Source organism: Mauremys reevesii, linkage group 2 (genome assembly GCF_016161935.1).
Source record: "Mauremys reevesii isolate NIE-2019 linkage group 2, ASM1616193v1, whole genome shotgun sequence".
In the NCBI taxonomy this organism is placed as follows: domain Eukaryota; kingdom Metazoa; phylum Chordata; order Testudines; family Geoemydidae; genus Mauremys; species Mauremys reevesii.
Genome location: NC_052624.1, coordinates 48,178,407 through 48,196,699, shown reverse-complemented (window position 1 = coordinate 48,196,699; position 18,293 = coordinate 48,178,407). Strand labels below are relative to the sequence as shown.

At 42.5% G+C, this 18,293-nt stretch overlaps 1 protein-coding gene across 5 annotated transcripts in view; it reads right to left on the bottom strand.

Annotated features, from left to right (window-relative positions):
• DYNC1I1 (dynein cytoplasmic 1 intermediate chain 1) overlaps positions 1–18,293 on the bottom strand; it is a 246,183-nt gene that overhangs the window by 7,636 nt on the left and 220,254 nt on the right. For 4 of the 5 annotated variants that reach the window (XM_039522378.1, XM_039522377.1, XM_039522379.1 and 1 more), the window contains one exon: positions 16,872–16,997. In XM_039522378.1, coding sequence (XP_039378312.1) covers positions 16,872–16,997 — 126 coding nt within the window. Of the gene's footprint in view, positions 1–1,729; positions 2,644–16,871; positions 16,998–18,293 lie in introns of those variants that run through there. The other variant, XM_039522381.1, reaches the window with a different exon arrangement.

Sequence of the window (18,293 nt, the reverse complement as noted above, 5' to 3'; positions counted from 1 at the left end):
GGGTGGGGATTCGGGGATGGCACAAGGTGGAAGTTTCGCCTAGGGTGCGAAACATCCTTGCTCCAGCCCTGGGGGGGGGGAGGGGCACCTGTCTTCCTGGAGCTGAGACGCCAGGGACTGATGCAGAAGCCTGGCCAATCTCAGCCAGTTGGGGGGGGGGCGCAGTGTGGCGGGGGCTTGGCTGGGCGCCTCTAGGCAAGTGGGTCCTGATGGAGCCCAGGCCTGGCTGATCGCGCCACTTCCGAGGGGACGGAGCGATTCCCCACCCTGGCGGCTCAGCCCGGCAGACACAGTTGCCGCCTAGCAGAGCCAGTGAGTGGGGCTGGGAGGCAGGGCGTGGGGGAGTGGGTCTCTAGAGGGCCTGGGGTGGGTGCTGTGCTGTGAGGGGGTGGGGGAGAGCTCTGTGTTGGGGCACTAGGGAGTGAGGGTTCTGTGTAGGGCACTGGGCAGTTGTGGCAGGGTCTGGGGGGGACACTGGGCATAGTGGGTCCGGGATGGCTTTGGCCATAGGGAATTGGGGGGGCGGGTGTTCCGCTGTTGGGCAGGGGGGGCTGTGTGGTACGGCATGGGCCACCCCGAGGGGAAGGGGTACGCTGGCAGCACAGGGCCAGGCGGGCCATTGTGCATCTGGAAACTGCCGGTTTGTAAATAGTGCCCTCGCACTGGGCTGGGTGGAGCGGGGCCTCCCCTGCCATGCCATGTTGCCCCGGGCTGGCCCGTCACGCTGGAGACCAACCCCCCTGCGCCATGCGCCATTGCCCCCATGGGGGGGCCCACAAATAAATTTGGCGCCAGGCCCACAAAAGGTTAATCCGGCCCTGTTTCCCCGCTTTGGCACCAGCAATTCGCTGGTTAAGCTAAGAGTCAAACTGCCTGTGTTCATGGACAGTGAGCTTGTGCACAGCTAGCTGTGGTGCTGAACGGCTCAAGGATGTCTCTGACAGGAGAATTTAGCTCTTCCGAATACATTTCTCCCATTGGAGCAAGTACATGCATCCCCTGCACATAGGTGTAAAAACAGAATCCTAAAAAGATCGTTTCCCTCCGCAGTATATAAGCTACTTTCTGTATGTGCTGAACATAATTGGTTATTTGATGTCTTTTGCATATAAGACGCCAGATTCTGATCTCAGTTACGTGGTAGGAAAGCAGAAACTTTCACCGTGTAATGGAGATCAGAAACTGGCCTATATTTTAAAATATTTTAAAGTATCTTTTATGAGTTGTGGTTGGGTTTTTATTGGCGTCTTTCCCTGCTTCTCTGCCTTTATTCCTACAAGAGCTCTCTTTACAAAAATCTCAGATCCAACAAGGACTAAAACTATACTGAAATTCACAATTCAGCTTTCTCATTTCTAAACCACTTCAGACCAAATTATGCTTGGCTTGAAAAGGACTGGTTAAAACATTTTGAAGAGTGGCTAATTAAGACATAAGGAAAAGTATTCAGATTCATTTTAGTTTGATTTGTCAAATACAATAAGTATGGTAAGATAGTTATAATGACTAAGATGGTACGCTTCAGAACGAATACTTTGTGTGATTTATCGGCATCATTATCATCTTTCAATTTGATGGAGTCATTTAAAAAAACAAACCTCTAACCACAAGAGAATATTACTTTGTTTATTCTACATAGAATGCTATCCATATTATCATATAAAATGAAGTGCTGTCTTGAAACGAAATTCATTGTAAACACTTTGTGAACAGAGTTCCCTGAGAAAAATATTCTTAAGATGATAAAATGTAAATATTACACAGAGTGTTCCAGTTAGATAATTTTTTTCTAATTATTGTTCCAATCCTGCATTCTGTGTGAAGTGTAGCATTTGCAGGATCAGACCCAGACATTTACAAATAAAAAGTCCAGACAGTTATAATTCACTCTAAGGCATCCAATCCGACCCAAATGCAGTGAATAAGTATTTTATTGCTGATTTCAATGCAGCACGTCAAAGCGAAAATAATATCTACAAATACAAACATTTCTATATACACACACATCTCCACCTATTTTGGCCCTGAGCTTGCCCTACTGAACTCAGTTGCAAAATGCCTTTGATATTTTTCTCAAGCATATGTATGTGTGTGTGTGTTTGAAAAAGGTCTATATTTTTCCAGTCCGCTCCCTATGATTTTTTTTCAATCAATTATAAAATATGATTTTAAAATGTCTATATTTTTACAGACAACTCCCTATGCCACACACATGGATGGAAACAAAGTGGGAGGTAATATGCGGTGAATGGCCACCAATGTAATAACCAAGGGCACCTTTTTTCACATAACTACAGTACCACTGTATTTAACTCTTGGGAGAGCCTAGCATCACTGTTAACAATGGATGAAACCACTGGCAAGAACTCAAAGCCAGCATCCTGCATGCAGATGATTTTAATAAGATATAGTGTTTAGACCACAAAGGATACACTCCAGTGTAGCTCTGTATATATTTGTTTACTTAATTGAAGGACTGGAATACCATAAACAGCCTAAATACTGGATTTATTCTACGCCCAGACGTCAGTCTAGTGTCACAGACACAGTATACAGCAGCCTTCTGTGAAGTTCATTACTTAGCCGTCATCTAGATTAACGTCTGCTATGAGTTACTTCCAGCAGGAGCTGATTTAACTAGTTCTGTACCAGTAAAAAAAAAAGGATTAAAGATTAGATTACACAACAAAAATACGTAACCTCTATCTTCCAACAGAAATAGAATATAACTTAGGTGAAGTCTGATTTTCTTTCTGTAAAACAGAAATAATAGCTTTTAAGTTATTATTTGATTGTACATTTTGTTCTTGATATAAAACACAACGTTTAAAAATAAATTACAGTGTTTGTGTGAAGACAATGATCAAAACAATTTCTTTCTTTCTGTAAAGGGTTTGGATCTTAAATGGAACATTTGAATACTGATTGTTTAAACTTAAACTCCTCAGTCTGACACATAGCCCTGTTGGAGCAACACTAACATCTAGGAAATATCAAACATCGGCTGTGAACTATACGTATGTTACACACAAGCAACTATGTTAAAAGAGCGTTAAAGTTGCAAAGTCAAGCACTTGAACGGTAGGAAATGCCAGTATTACGATTGCCCCTTGTGTATATGAACTATGCTCTGGTCTATAAATACATTACACCACATACTATTTTCTCCACAGTACCCCTGTCTTATTCAGTGCATGGGCTGGATGATGCTCACTGAATTAGCAGCTATTCAATGTTTTGCTATCTCATCACTGGTCGATGGGTGGCCCCAGGTCTTATTTATTTCACTCTATTCATCTTACTGTCCTTAAAGGCTTTTCTGTGGCACTCAACATTTCAGCATCTGAGTGCTTCACAAATATTAATTTACATTCACCGTCTCCATGAGATGAGGTAATATTATCCTCATTTTATATACTGGGAATGAGCAACCTAAAATGGGAGGCAGATTATCCCACATCTCTACTGCAGGATTCTTCTACTTTCCTCTGAAGCAAATGGTGCTGGCCACTGTCTGAGAGAGTGTATTGGGCTGGAGGGACCTCAGTCTCAACCAGAATGGCAATTCCTATATTCCTAACTGACACATGGAGATATTAAGATCAAAAGTCTCCATGAACGTTGTGTACCCAATTTGACATGCCTAGCACCTGCTTTTTCAGAGTACTTAGCACTATATAGCACTTTCTATGCTCAAAGCACAGCTCCCACTGACTTCAGCTGCAGTTGTGAGCAGAGGCGGATGAAGGTTTATTGGGGCCCTAGGCACAAAGAACATTTGGTCCTCCCATACCACGAGGGCCCCGGGGTGCTGGAATCACAAGGGCCAGGCCCACCCACTTTGTTACATGGGCGTAGCAGCAGCGACAGGGGCTACACTTCGCAACGGGCTGATCAGCTCCCCTCTTCCTAGTGAGGGGCTGATATGGGCCCCTTCCCCTGCTCCTCCTCTTCCCCACAAGGCCCCAGCCCCTCACCAGGCCAGAAGCCAGAGCCAGGCAGTGGTAAGGGCCACCCAGAGAGCCCCGGCCACTGTGGGAAGCCCCAGACCCCCACCTGCCTCCCCACTTCTACACAGGTTTTGGTGCTCCTGCAAGAACCCCCGACTTGGCTGTGGGCCTGTGCATTAATCCACCACTGGCTTTGAGCACTCAGGACTTCTGCAAATCAGACACCAGGGTCTCAAGTCAGGCACCCTGAAAACAAGGGGCACACAATTAGTGACCACCTGTGAAAAGTTTGGTTTAAATGACTTGCCTAGCTTCAGTCAGGAATGATGCCACAGAAGCAGGGCTGGAACCCAGTTTTCTACGACAGTATTCAAATGCCTTAACCATGAGCCCATCCTTTCTTCTTGGGCAGCTTCTTGCCTCATTCACTGCAAACCTGCCAACTTCTGCAACAACTGAGGCAGGGGGTCTTACAGAAAATAGCCTGCATCACTACACAACCCTGATTCCTCCTCAGCCCACATCCCACAGGAGTCCTGGGAAGAAACAGTATGGGATCGTGAATCTAATTTCAAGGGATTTTTTCCCAAAGGTGTGTTTTTCCACAAAAACAAAAAAAGACACAGCCCTGACAAAACAACAATTTGCTAAATTGTCCCCTGCCAAATTGGCCTTGCTAAATTGGCCTCCCTTGCTGCATGGCTGTTCTAAAGCAGGAAGACACTCGAGCTTTTCAATAAAACAGTTGTAAGATTTTTTTTTTTTAACATGGGCAAAATGATGTTCTTTCACCTAATCTCAAGCTTGGAAATGGCTGAACCATCTTGCTAAAAAAGTTCAGCCTGAAACAGATTCCAAACATGGAAAAACTCAGCCTGAATAATTGGTAAAGTTCTAAGCAATTGAAAACTGGGCAGTGTCGAGCAACATTAACTACAGCCAGCACCACCAGCTGCACCTATATTCATAGCTTTGGTTCAAAGTCTGCCATTTACACTTATAAAGATCTTACATCCAGGGTCTCAAACAAATTAACCTCCAAGCTGGAGTTTAAAATGGAATCTCTTCTGTTATTTTTAAGTGACACGATGAACACATTGACATCCTGTATTAGTATTGTGCTGTGGAGAAAAGCGTTGAACAGCCACAAGGAGATAGGCTTATAGGTAGGAATGTTCCCTTGGGTCATTTTTTTTAAATCTCAGGCTTGTCTTATAATCTCCTGATTTCTGAATTAATATGGACTTGAACAATCTCAATGAGGTCAGTGGGCCTAGTCACGTGGGTAAAGGACCAGGTGAATTGTGCCTGCAGGAATGGGCTCCCAGCATGTGCATTGCTTGGTTTAATTTTGCTGGGGAAGGGTGTGCAAATTGCTGTCAACATTTAAGAGAAGGCAGCCCCCTTACTGAGCCCACCAAGCATATGCAGGTCGACCCAAGTGAAACTGTGGGGCTTTCGCCACCTATTTCAGGGCTATTTTCTCCGTACCTGCACTTGCTTCCACTGAAATCTATGAAGTCTTCAATGGGAGTGGGAGAAGGCTCAGTGTTTACTAGGCCTCTCCCCTCTAAACACACAAACATACAGCATCTAATATGAGGCTACTTTAATTAAGTTTAATGGCCAGTCACTAAATATGTGTGTAAGAGGGACAACATCACAGCTCTGCCATGCTCCACAGAAGCTACCCATGTTGCCTCCACAGTAGTGCTGTCCTGGGGACCAGGGGTTTCCAAGTTAGTTATTATTAACAGTTTCTACAGCACTATAAATGTATCGGGTGCTTCACAAACAGAGTGAAACACTTTCCCCCACCCCCAGTGTAATCTGTCTTCTATAAGATCCTCAGTTCCAGTTCAATTTCCATTTTTCAGTGGTGCCAACTGCTGCAATTTTAGTGCAAGGCTCAGGATATTTAGTGTTTTTTCTTAAAGTCCCAAATCTTGGAGCCATGTGACTTTCAGCAGTCATGTAAAGCTCATTAGGATCTCAGCCCATTCATTTTAAAAAGGGTGTTTCTAATCCTCAGGGTTGCAGAGAAAAGCTTGAAAAAGGTGACTCTCCAAAGGGCTCAAAACCAGAAACCAAATAAACCCCCCCAGCTATTATTTTTTTTAAATCTCATGATTTTGGGGGAGGGAGGGCTGACATGATTTTTGAATGTTTGGGGTCACCCATTCTGGAGATTCAACTCCATTGGGGATGTAAATATCACCCTCTGTGCCAAGAGGGACAGCTGCAATGGAAAGAAGATTTGCCTTCTACCAGAGAAGAGCAGCTTGAAATTCAGGCCAAGGCCGCCTAGAAAAAGAAATGAATGATGCATCTACTGGTTGGCCTGGCCCCATCCCACTCCGGGCCAGTGCTGTCCTTTCCTGCTGTCCAGCCTCCAGGCACATTAATTGTGAGTGTAATGAACCATTGGAACAACTTACCCAAAGGTTCTGGGGGATTCTCCATCACCTGTGATTTTGAAACCAAGATTGGATGTTTTTCGAATTGCTCCATCTTAAAAAGGAATTATTTTGGGGAAGTTCTGTGACCTGCATTATGCAAGCGGTCAGACTACAACAGTCCCGTATAGTCTATGAATCTATGGCTCAGTCTAGGGTTCCTAGTTGAACAGGGATTGTGGAGGCTTTTCCACTACTTCTCAGCTTTCAGTGGACTCTCACCTGAAAGGGCCCTGCAAATGAGTTCTACTATCACAAACAAACCCAGCCTACTAGGTGCACAGTACTTTTGGTTTGCATGAGAACTGCTGCAATTACCTACATTTCATTTCTTTGAAAGCATTACCATGAAGTAGCTGATTTTTGTTTTAAAGACACATTGCTGTCCTTCAAAGTACACTAGATAGACACAGGCTTTGTTGATTGCTTTGTTGATTGCTCCCGCCCACACACCCCTTGGAGAGGGTACGTGCACCAGCCTGTGTCTCATCTCAGCTTGAACTTTGGGAGAAGGACATAAAAATTCCTGTTAAGGAGAAATTGGTGTCTTTATGCTGTTTGGACAAAGATTCCAAACATAAGCAAGAGAACCCCAAGCTGCTTGGCTTCGGTTAGCCCTAAAGGGCATAAAAGCTCGCTTATTATGGAAGCTTCTATTACCTTTAGAATTCAAGGTAGTGCCTCATTTGTGTGTGTACGTTTACCTGCTTTAACCTTGTAAACAACTCTCCTTTCTTTTTCCTAATTACTAAACCTTTAGTGAGTTTGTTACAGGATTGGCTACAAGTGTTGTCTTTGCTTTGAGATCTCAGTACAATTGACCTGGGTTAAGTGACTCGTCCTTTGGGATTGGGAGTAACCTCATTATTGTTGTGAGTTTTGCGGTAAGGAACCATCTGTCATAAAGTCCAGCTTGCCTGGGTGGCAAGATAAACTGGAATCCCAAGGGGACTGTCTTGACTCTGTGGTAAGACTGTTATAGTGCTTTAGGAGTTCAGACTTGTTACTGGGTTCTTGACAGTCTGCCCTGAGGTTGGCACTCATGGTCGTGAGCCACTCCAGACAGCCTGACACAACCTATCAGACAGAAAAATTAAACTTCAGATGTGCAACCTTAGCTCCTGGGTAGTGTATATATTAAGGCCCCGAATGTCCTCTGCATCCTCAGCTGTGATTTTTAAGCTAAATGGCTCTTTTTCTAAATCATGAATTCAGTAGCTTTGTACTATTAAATGTAACATAATTTTGCAAACCATAACTAATTAAGTAATTAACACCATAATTAAGGACTCCCTCAGAACCCAAATTGCTGTTGAACCCACAGAAGATTAATTATACAAACTAACTCTTCTATCAGAAGGTTTATCTCCATGAAGCATTTATACCCACAATGAGAGTGCATGAATGCACTGCACACATACTAACATATATTTAAGTGAATTCGGCATGAAGTATTTTCCCATTGATACTCTGCATTATATACGAGCTATGCACATTTCCCATTCTTCTCGTAAGCGTCGGTGGGTTTTCCTAGTGGAACAACACTACCTTAGGTTAAAACCTAACGTTTAAAATAGGGCGTATGCCTATACATTCACAATGGCTTTTACAATGGGGGGGGGGAGGGGCAGAATCTTCCTGTGAATTTGTTTTATTCCTGTATACTAACTGATTATTTGAAGGTGCATGTTTTCACTGTCAGCATTCGGCTGCTCTGCTATATTTAATACAACTCAGTGCTGAGGGACTGGAAACCGGGTGAGACTGCCATTGTACCTCCTTTACTCAGGAAAGCCTGGGATTGCATTGTTTTTTCCACAGAGCCTCCCCACAGGATTTCAGGGCCACCACAGCTGGGGAGCCACCACTGGGGCCTGAGCTAGTACAAATACACAGAGCCTCCAGAAAAAGGGATGTGTCAGGTTTGTAGGCAGCCCCACTGCCTTTTCTGCAAGGGAGCAAATCTTCTCCCCTACCCTTCACCCCCAGGCTGGGTGATGTGGGAGGGTATCTGTGACCTTGCTCTTCCTCCTTCAGGTTTTACCATGGGGGACAGGATGACCTCCTCATCTATTCTCTCTTCTCCCACAGCATCTGAGCACCTACTAGCAGTGCAATAAGCTACATGATTAACATCTGTCACATGTGGTTTGTTCGCTCTCCCTCTCCACAGGGGAGGATCTGGGTCTTTGTGGGGAAAAGAGGAAACACGAGACCGTTTTAAATGTGACACAATAACCAAAATACTTGGAGTTGAACCTTTTTTGCTTCTTTATCATACAGCAAAAGGAGTAGGGGATGTCTTCTCCTTTCATTATAGAAATCCAAGTCTTGTCTCCCCTGGCAAACTCTCTGGTGACCTAGTGAAATGCGACATTTGGAGAACTGGTGACAAGTTACATCGTAAGAGATTGAAAGCTGAGCAATTGAGAGTCAAAGGGCTTTTAATCAGACTCTTTAAAACCTGGATTTTTGGTTGTTTTTGTTAATGCCTCTAACTCCAATACCTAGCTAACATTTGAGAGAAAGCCGCAAAGAGTTCTGTGGCACCTTATAGACTAACAAACGTACTGGAGCACAATGCTTTGCAGATCGAGACTAACACGGCTACCCCTCTGATATTTGAGAGAAAGGATATCTTTCTTAGCAATTCCAACTCCCTTCCTGCCAGTTAGGCATAAAGCTCACCTAACACATTTCCTGAGACTCCCAAGGAGTCCTCCAGCGTAACCAGGCAAGGTAAGAATTACCATTCCTCATATTTATATGGTAAACAAGCAGAAAATATTGTTAGAAATCTCTATGCATACAGATTTCAAGTCTTTTTAAAGAAATAAAAACTGATATATGGGGTGCTGGAACAATTTGTACAATGGGGGTGGCTGAATGAGTCTCAGCAATCTATAAACCCTCTATATAATAGAAAACACTTTGAGCCAGGGGGTGCGGGAGCACCCCTAGTTCCAGCACCTATGCTGATATAAACACAATTCTGGGTTTTAAAATAGCCTTTGACAGATCACCTTGAAAACAATGGCAGCTGTTCGAAGCTTCTCAGAGGTTTAGAACACTAGGAGGAGTCTGCAATGGACATGAGTCAGCAGGGCAGAGTGCAGGTGAAGCAGTAAAAAGGACACAACTGGAAGAAGAAGGGAAACACAGTCTAGTGGATGGGGCACTGGACTGGTACTGAGGGTATCTAGGTTCAGTTCCCAGTCAAGCTATACATTCCTTGTGTGCCTTTGAGCCAGTCACTTAAGCTACCCTGTGCCTCAGTTTCCCATGTGTAAAATGAGCATATTTCCCTAGCTCAAAGGGGTGTCTTAAGAACATAATCCATTAATGAGTGTGAGGCTCTCAGAAACTATGCAGATGAAGGAAAGAGAGAGATTGAAGGTACAAGATAAAACACATTCTTTTACCATTTAAGATGTGGACATTACTCCCATATATACCTGCACATAAGTATATTTGTGAACGGATACAGATAAGCCCGATTTGAAACTGGAAAACAGATTTAAATGTTAAGTTTTAACTTAATATAGTGTTATTTCGCCACTGGGGAAACGCACCAATGCATCCAAAGTAACCTAAGGTAATGAATAGTGTAATGAGAAACACAAGTATTTAGGGTGATAATGACTGGACTCAGCGCTACTTAGATCAGCTCACCCCCTATGGAGGCTACCAAAGCTTAAAGATTTTATCACTCTAGTAATCAGCAATGGGTAATGGCTTTCATAAAACACAGTAATTAAACTGACTCATTTCCAAACAGTGCATTTTTTTCATTAGGGAGTTCTTATTTTAGCTACTTCAAAAATACCTTTGTGAACACTGGTAGCTGCCTTCTTGAATTCCAGAATCTAAGATTTGCTTCATTTTTAAAATAATAAATAATAAAAACTCTAGCCCTTACAGTGGCAAAGATACATTTCGGAATGTGAACCACATATAAAACCAATGCCACAATGTATACCTGAGTCTGAAGAAAACATGAAACAACCATGCTGAAAGAGGTGAATTGCTCCTTTTATCTCAATCAGAAGTTAAAGCTGAAATGTAACAAATATGATTTAAATATCACCACTGTTAATTATTTCACTGCTGATCAAAGCATGCAAGAAAGCAGCGAGATTATCTTTTTATGAAGCTCTGCACAGTTTACTGTGAATGATTTCTCTTTTTGGTGTCTCCAGGGGGTGGAAGTTGGTTTGTGGGTGGAGTCTGGAGAATATCATGTCTTACTTTTCTCCAGTTGGATCCTGATTGCTACTGACCCTAACACTAACCTGTCTGATAACCCTGCCAAACAGACGCAACCACTGATATTTCCATTAGTTAATTAGTCTAATGAAACAAGTCATATGTGATCATCTGCCCCTCTAAATTACAACTTCGAACACTCTTTTAGAACATAATTTCTCTCCTTGTGTTGAAAATGCTTTTTCTTTTTTTTTCAAGATCTATATTTTACTACCATCAACGAACAGATTATTGATTTGAAAGTTATATCTATTTCTCGGGGAGGGATAGCTCAGTGGTTTGAGCATTAGCCTGCTAAACCGAGGCTTGTGAGTTGGAGCCACTTAGGGATCTGGGGCAAAATCAGTACTTGGTCCTGCTAGTGAAGGCAAGGGACTGGACTTGATGACCTTTCAAGGTCCCTTCCAGTTCTATGAGATAGGTGTATTCCCCCCCGCACCACAAACAAAATCTGCCCCAAAAGGATTAATGGAAAAAACTGGAGCTACAAACAACATTCTAACTCAGATAAGCAGAAAACATGGCTGATAGAGAATATTTATGAAGGCAGCATCTGTGTAACATCACTGAAGCATGCACAATGGAAGCAAGCTTTCTATAAAATATATCTAGTTAGGTCTATCAATCAATCATCAGGGCATGTGAATAAATCTACAGTCAGTGGTCCATGTTCTAAAATCATCTGTTACCCTGTAGAGCCCTGGCTACTGAGTAAAAATGCCGTAAAACTACAGAAGCTAAATTGATTCACGATACATTTTACATACAGTCTTTTTAAAAAAATATCATAATTAAGTCTTATGGAAGTGAATATTTCCAATCTAACAGAAACTAATGCTCATTAAAAATGATAGTTTATATTCTCTGTCTAAATTAAATATGTTTCAGATCCTGTCACACTGAAACAATATGATTTTTCCCCCTCAATTTTTTAAGCCATTACCTACCGATCTCCAAGTTGTTCTCACAAACCACCAAACCTGTGCACATATTTCTGGATTATTTAAGTCTATTCTCCCCTGGAAGCATGCGCATGACTCCCATTAATGCTAATGGGCATAAAACACAAGCATGGAGGAGAAAATAGACCCCTCACTGTGAAAATAAATGTGTTCGGTTTTTTCAGACACGATGCCGAAATCAAACAACTAAAAGTACGTACTGTAAAAGACAACATTATCTGGTTTAACTGAAAATATCCGCATTATTTTTAACTCAGTGGTCATGGGCTCTGTCTCATCACCCATGTTTCTGCACTTGTGATGTCATAAAGATCATGGATTGATGACCTGTCAAAACAAAAGGGCCTTATCCTAAAGTCCTTTCTCAGGCAAAACATCCATGATCTCAAAGGGAATTCTGACTGAGCAAGGAATGCAGGTTTGGGCCCTAGATCTGATGTTTGCAGACAGGCCACATGACGCTCTCTCTAAACACCATATATTTTAATTAGAAATCACAGATGCAAATTCTACTGCTCTCTAGAAGAGAATAAAAACAGTGATGGAACTAACAAGATAAGAACCTCATCACTTTCATTTGATATCAAAATAGGTTTCCTGCTCTGTCCCAAGCTTGTCATGTTAGTTTTGTGCCCCAGTTCATTTGTGTAGGAAAAGTGGATTTTATTATTTTACGAAATATGGTTTTAAACATTATTATGCTTTTGGGTGATGTTGTTCAACTCAACGTATCTTCTTTTTCTGGTTCATAGATTCATAGATTCCAAGGCCAGAAGAGACATTGTGATCATCTAGTCTGACCTCGTGTAAAACACAGGCCATAGAACTTCCCCAAAATAATTCCTTGAGCAGATCTTTTAGAAAAACATCCAATCTTGATTTAAAAATTTGCAGTGATAGCGAATCCACCAGGACCCTTGGTAAACTGTTCCAATGGTTAATCACTCTCACTGTTAAAAATGTACATCTTATTTCCAGCCTGAATTGGCCTAGCTTCAACTTCCAGCCATTGGATCGTGTTACGCCTTTCTATGCTAGACTGAAGAGCCCATGTATTAAATATTTCTACCCCATGTCTTATAGACCAATCTAGTCACCCCGAACCTTCTTTTTGTTAAGACAAATAAGTTGAGTTCCTTGAGTCTATCACTAATAAGGCAGGTTTTCTAATCCTTTAATCATTCTCGTGGCTCTTCTCTGAACCTTCTCCAATTTATTAACATCCTTCTTGAACTGTGGCCACAAGAAACCACCATTTAGGAACGTTATGGCCAATCAAATGTGGTACAGTAACTCTTCACTTAACGTTGTAGTTATGTTCCTGAAAAATGCAACTTTAAGCGAAACGATGTTAAGCAAATCCAATTTCCCCATAAGAATGAATGTAAATAGGGGGGCCTAGGTTCCAGGGAATTTTTTTTTTTTTTGGCCAGACAAAAGGCACTATATACTTTTTACACAATTTTAAACAAGCAATTTAATACAGGTATTAAACAGGCTGGCAGCACCCCCATCAGCTCCCCAATGCCTCCCCTTGCCAATGCCTCCTGCCCACTGGCGGACCCCGCAGATCAGTGCCTTCCCCCTGCTCCCGCCGCCTCCTGACTGCAGCAATCAGCTGTCTTACAGCATTCAGGAAGCTGGGGGGAGGAGTGAGGACCCAGCGCATAGCCTCCTCACTCCCTCCCCTGCCTCCTGCCCGCGGCAATCAGCTGGTTTGCAGCGTTCAAGAGACAGGGGAGGGAGGGGGAGGCTGTGCGCTGTGTCCTCGCTACTCCCCCCCGCCTCCTGAATGCTCCAAGACAGCTGACTGCTGCGGGCAGAAGGTGGAGGAGCAGGGGGATGGTGCTGATTCGCGGGGTCCACTGGCAGGCGGGAGGTGCTGGGGTGTGTGTGTGTTTGCCAGCCATGGACAAAGCAGGCGGCCAAACGACGTTATAGGGGAGCATTGTTTAAATGAGCATGTTCTGTAATGGAGCAGGGATGTAAGATCAAAACGACGTTAAGCGAGAGGACATTGAGTGGGGAGTACCTGGAATGTAACAAGAAGAAGAATAGGGTAGGTTTTAAAGACTGAGAAAATATGAAAAATATGGTATCTGACTGTTTTTGCTGAATATATGTAGGATCTCTGCAAAGGAGCCTGCTGCCTTCTGAGCGAGACTCTTCTACTTCAGAGCACAGTGTGCCCTGGCACTAATGGATGCTGATTATGACTCACTATAGTTAGGGGTGAATTTTAAAGGGCCCATGGCCTCAAAAAATCCAGATTTCTCTACTAAGAGCTCTGTTTCAGAAGTCAGCCACTGAAAAAGAAGAGAGGAGCCATGCGACAACCACTTGGATTGAGACAGTTTAAAAAGATGGGCAAGGAGGGCAGATCCCAATAGGCCAAAGCACAAGGGGGGAGGCCCCTCTTGTCCATGATATGCTGAAGAAAAGAGGAAAGCTGCTGAGGAGCACTCCTGCAATGGAGACAATGCTCCAGATTAAGGGCCTGCTCCCATTCAAAGCAATAGCAAAGCTCCCATTGATTACACTGGTGCAGGACTCATCCCTAACAGAGACACTCAGATGCTCAGTGAGGAATAAATATCTAGACAGTTTAGACGATCCATCCAGGCAGTGGGAGGCCAAGAGGAGTTTAGATTAGAATTAGATAGTTCAGTAAGTATAGAATTAGTGGGTTCTGGTAAGATTGTCAGCCTTGCTTTCTAAACACCTTGCCCTCACGTTGGAGTTTAATGACTCCTCCTCCCAGTTGAGGGTGTCACGAGGGGCATTCTTTCCCGCCTTGAGGTTATTCGCACTCCCATGCTCTGTGTGGCAGAGTGAGGAGAGATGAAGGGAAAGGAAAGGAGGAAACAGCCAGGAAAGGAGGGACAGGCAGTGAACTCCCAGCCTCAATATGCTTTTGTCTTTCTTCAGCAGGTTTCATTTTACTTGGATAAGGCAATCTGCCAGGAAGTCAGTGTCCACGGTTTGCTACAGTTTGCAGCACTGACAAGGCTGCAGACGTGTCTTCCTGCATCAGGCCCTTATTAAGGGCTTGCTCCAATGATGCTGTTGACCTCAACAGGAGTTAGATCAGGCCCTAAGTGTACCTACATCTGAATTACTTTTAAGAGGACTCTTTAGGAACTGACATGGGGGTGTAATAAGTTAAGCTGCTGTTATTCACTATCTTCAACTTCTGTTCTCAGGGCCACCCTATTAGTGATTTAAACTGGCACTCTGATTGTTGCGTGTGTCTGCATCTGACTTAGGCTAGCTCTAGTGACTCTTAGTAATGACAGAAGTTGACCTGCTAGGGTATCACTAACCCCTTGAACTCTTTTTAAAAAAAACAGAAATGGGAATCAATGAGGCAGCAATCGTGAGGGGAGGGAGAGAGGAAGGGAGTGGGGGAGGAATCCTCGTTGTTCCTCCATTTCCCCATATGTAAAATGAGGAAAACGATACTGAATAAAACAATGAATTCACACTACTGTGGCTCTTTTGGGTAATGTTGATCGCTAATTTGGCTCCTGCACCACTGAGGTCTGAGTATCACTGGTCTTCATTATACAATACTGATCTGGTCTCTCAGAGCTGAATACTGATTACTCGTTTTTTGCAGATAATATAAGTATGCCTTTATTTTTCATGAGGAGAGTATCCCTGTGATTTATTTTGAAGGTAGGATTTTTCTGATTATGCAGGAAAAAAAGAGAAAAAAAAGTAAATATTACTCCCTCTGGATAAAGTCCATTTTCTCGTGATTAATCTTGCAGGGAGAAACAACCTTATGAATGGTTTGGTGTATGATAAGTCAAAGAGACATTTCTAAAGCCTGTCTAGACTCTAGACAATAGACAAGACCAGACTATATTGTCATTGCAAATATTGCAATAGTCTGTCATATCACTTAGAAAGGAAAAAACCCATCACTTCAGAGAAATAATATAAAAATAATAAATAAATAAAACAGCCTGCCCTGCCAGCACTGCAGTCGAAATTTAAGTATAATAACTTTAGACAATTTAGAAATTATATAGCAAGAAGTTTCAGCAGCCATTTGTGAGGAAAGACACCTCCTGCAAAAGCATATGCAATCCAAAATTATGACTCATGCTCAAGCAATTTTGCTCTGGGCCATAAAATCACTTTATGTGAGTTACAGATAATACTCAATGTATTCTGTAATGTTTCCCTACTGTGTAGAGATGGATACCCCAGTATCCTATCACAGATAATGATGAAAAACAAATTCTCTACATAAAGGCTGATTGCTCAGAGATTCACCCTTGACTATTCCAAAGAATTGTAATGCAAGCTGAACATTTCATACTGCATTCCAACAAAGAGACAGGCTCCATCCATGCACAACCTACTTCAGCTTAGTTTTTGTAGTATGTAGTAGGGGAAATTGAAAACAGCCTTAAAACATGGAATATTTATCCTGCTGCACCTCTACCTCGATATAACGCTGTCCTTGGGAGCCAAAAAATCTTACCGCATTATAGGTGAAACCGTGTTATAGCGAACTTGCTTTGATCCACCGGAATGCGCAGCCCCGCCTCCCTGGAGCACAGCTTTACCATGTTATATCCAAATTCGAGTTATATCGGGTGGCATTACATCGAGGTAGCGGTGTCTTTCACACCACACATGCATCTGCTAACCCCCAAACCACCACCTCTCAGTTTTCTGTTGTTAGAGCCACTGTAAATATTCAGGCAATGGTATCAGGGATACTGACTGGTGCTTTGCATGTCATGATGAGAAAAATCTGTATCAGTAGATAAAGTGGAGCAGGTCACAAAATATGAGTTACTGCAATGCAAAGGTGAATCCTAGAGGCGAGTGTTTGGAATATTATTATATTATATTATATATCTTTTGTAACCTTTTATATTGTCATGTTTTATATTCTTTTATCCCTAGTAAATGTAGCCAAAAACCAAACACTTGTTGACATTAAAACATAAATAGTGAGAATAAATCACAAGACATCTGAACAAGATTTCTTCTTCAGATCTGGGATTAAACAGCTACACTTAGCTGTATTTAAAGGTACATTTCAAAGTTGTGTAGCACTCCAAATCAATGACACCATTAAAAACCATCTGGATCACCAAAGGGAAGTGTTCTTCTCATGCACATAAATGTATGATGTTTTCTAACATTCAGTGGTATGACAAATATTGGACAAATATGACAAACAAACAAATAAATAAATAAAAAAGAACAAGTACCTCTCCAACATCATAGATCCAGATGCGGCCTTCTGAATCTCCAACTGCTACCTCTTTCCCAGCCTGGGCCCAACGAACACGATTGAGGGCAGAAGCTCCTTCAATTGTCACACTGGCTGTTGGAACCTATTGCATCAATAATAATGATGTTAATGAAATCATGCTGTGAGTGAATCAAATATGCCAGTTTAGAATGTTATTGTTTCAGTGGATGAATCACAAGTCCCTAAGAATTACATGAGGTAACATACGTCCCTTGTGTAGGGGGAGGAAAAAAAAGATTAATTGTTTCTTCAGTCACATGCTCTATTGAGTTATGGGAGGTGGGAAGATTGAGACAGACTGTCTGGGAGGCGTAAGGGAGACTTTTTCACAGTAAATGGGCAATGATTGACACAAATATTTTTTTTCCTGGCTGGAGACATGCAAAACCACAGCAGCTTGTTTCTCAACATGCACTTACTTCTGATCAAGAAGTGAGTTAAGAATCAACTGAGCGTCAGGAATTCATAAGCTTAAAGATAATATTAAAACGAGGTTTGAAAATTCACAGAACGGTAGCAGCATTTATGAAAACCATATATTACTGACCTACGTCAATGTTTTGGTTGTAGTTTTGTATTTCAGTGGCAAGGTAGGACAGAAACAGAAGAAAATCAGTTCAAAACAAGACATTTGTAGTTTCAATACTATTCTTTCCCTTTTTTTTATTCTTCCTCAATGGTAGGCCCCTACGTGCTTCATGCATAAGGCTCTCCATTTTCAGTTTTTACCGATCTTTACCAGTTTATCAGTTTTTAGACCACTGATTATGTTACAAAAATCCAATACATTTCATTAGGTAGATGCATTTATGTTAATAAGTCTAAGTGTCAATGCAAGGCTGTCTGTTAAAGTAAGGCAATGTAGTGGAAGATACACACGTGCATATGTGTACGTACTGTTAATGTGCAGTTCATGAAATAAACCACAGCGTTAAATGGCATGAGGTATCAGTGAGAGTAGGAAGCCGAGCCGTTGCAGACTGCCTGGGAGACTCCAGCTACAGTCAATAACCGTGCACAGTCACTCATGCAGCAGAACAATTACTCTAAAGCTGGGCTATTTACCTAGCACCTCAAGATCTGGAAACTCACTCAGTCCCCTTTGTTACAGACTGTGACTAAAGGCTGCAGAACCAAACTAGTACCTCAGAACAACAGGGTTGGTGTGCTAAACCCTCATCCCTGTAAACTACTGCACTCCAGTGCCCTTGAGCCTCCCAAGAGAAGTTAGAATAGATCTGCTTACACAGTAATTCAGAAATAATGTTGGACAGCAATCAGAAAGCAGGAGATTACCGCATCTTCTTCCCTTTCCCTGCCCCTGCCCCTGCCCCCGCCCCTTCTCCCCCAATAATGAAGTATTCAAATGCAAATAAAC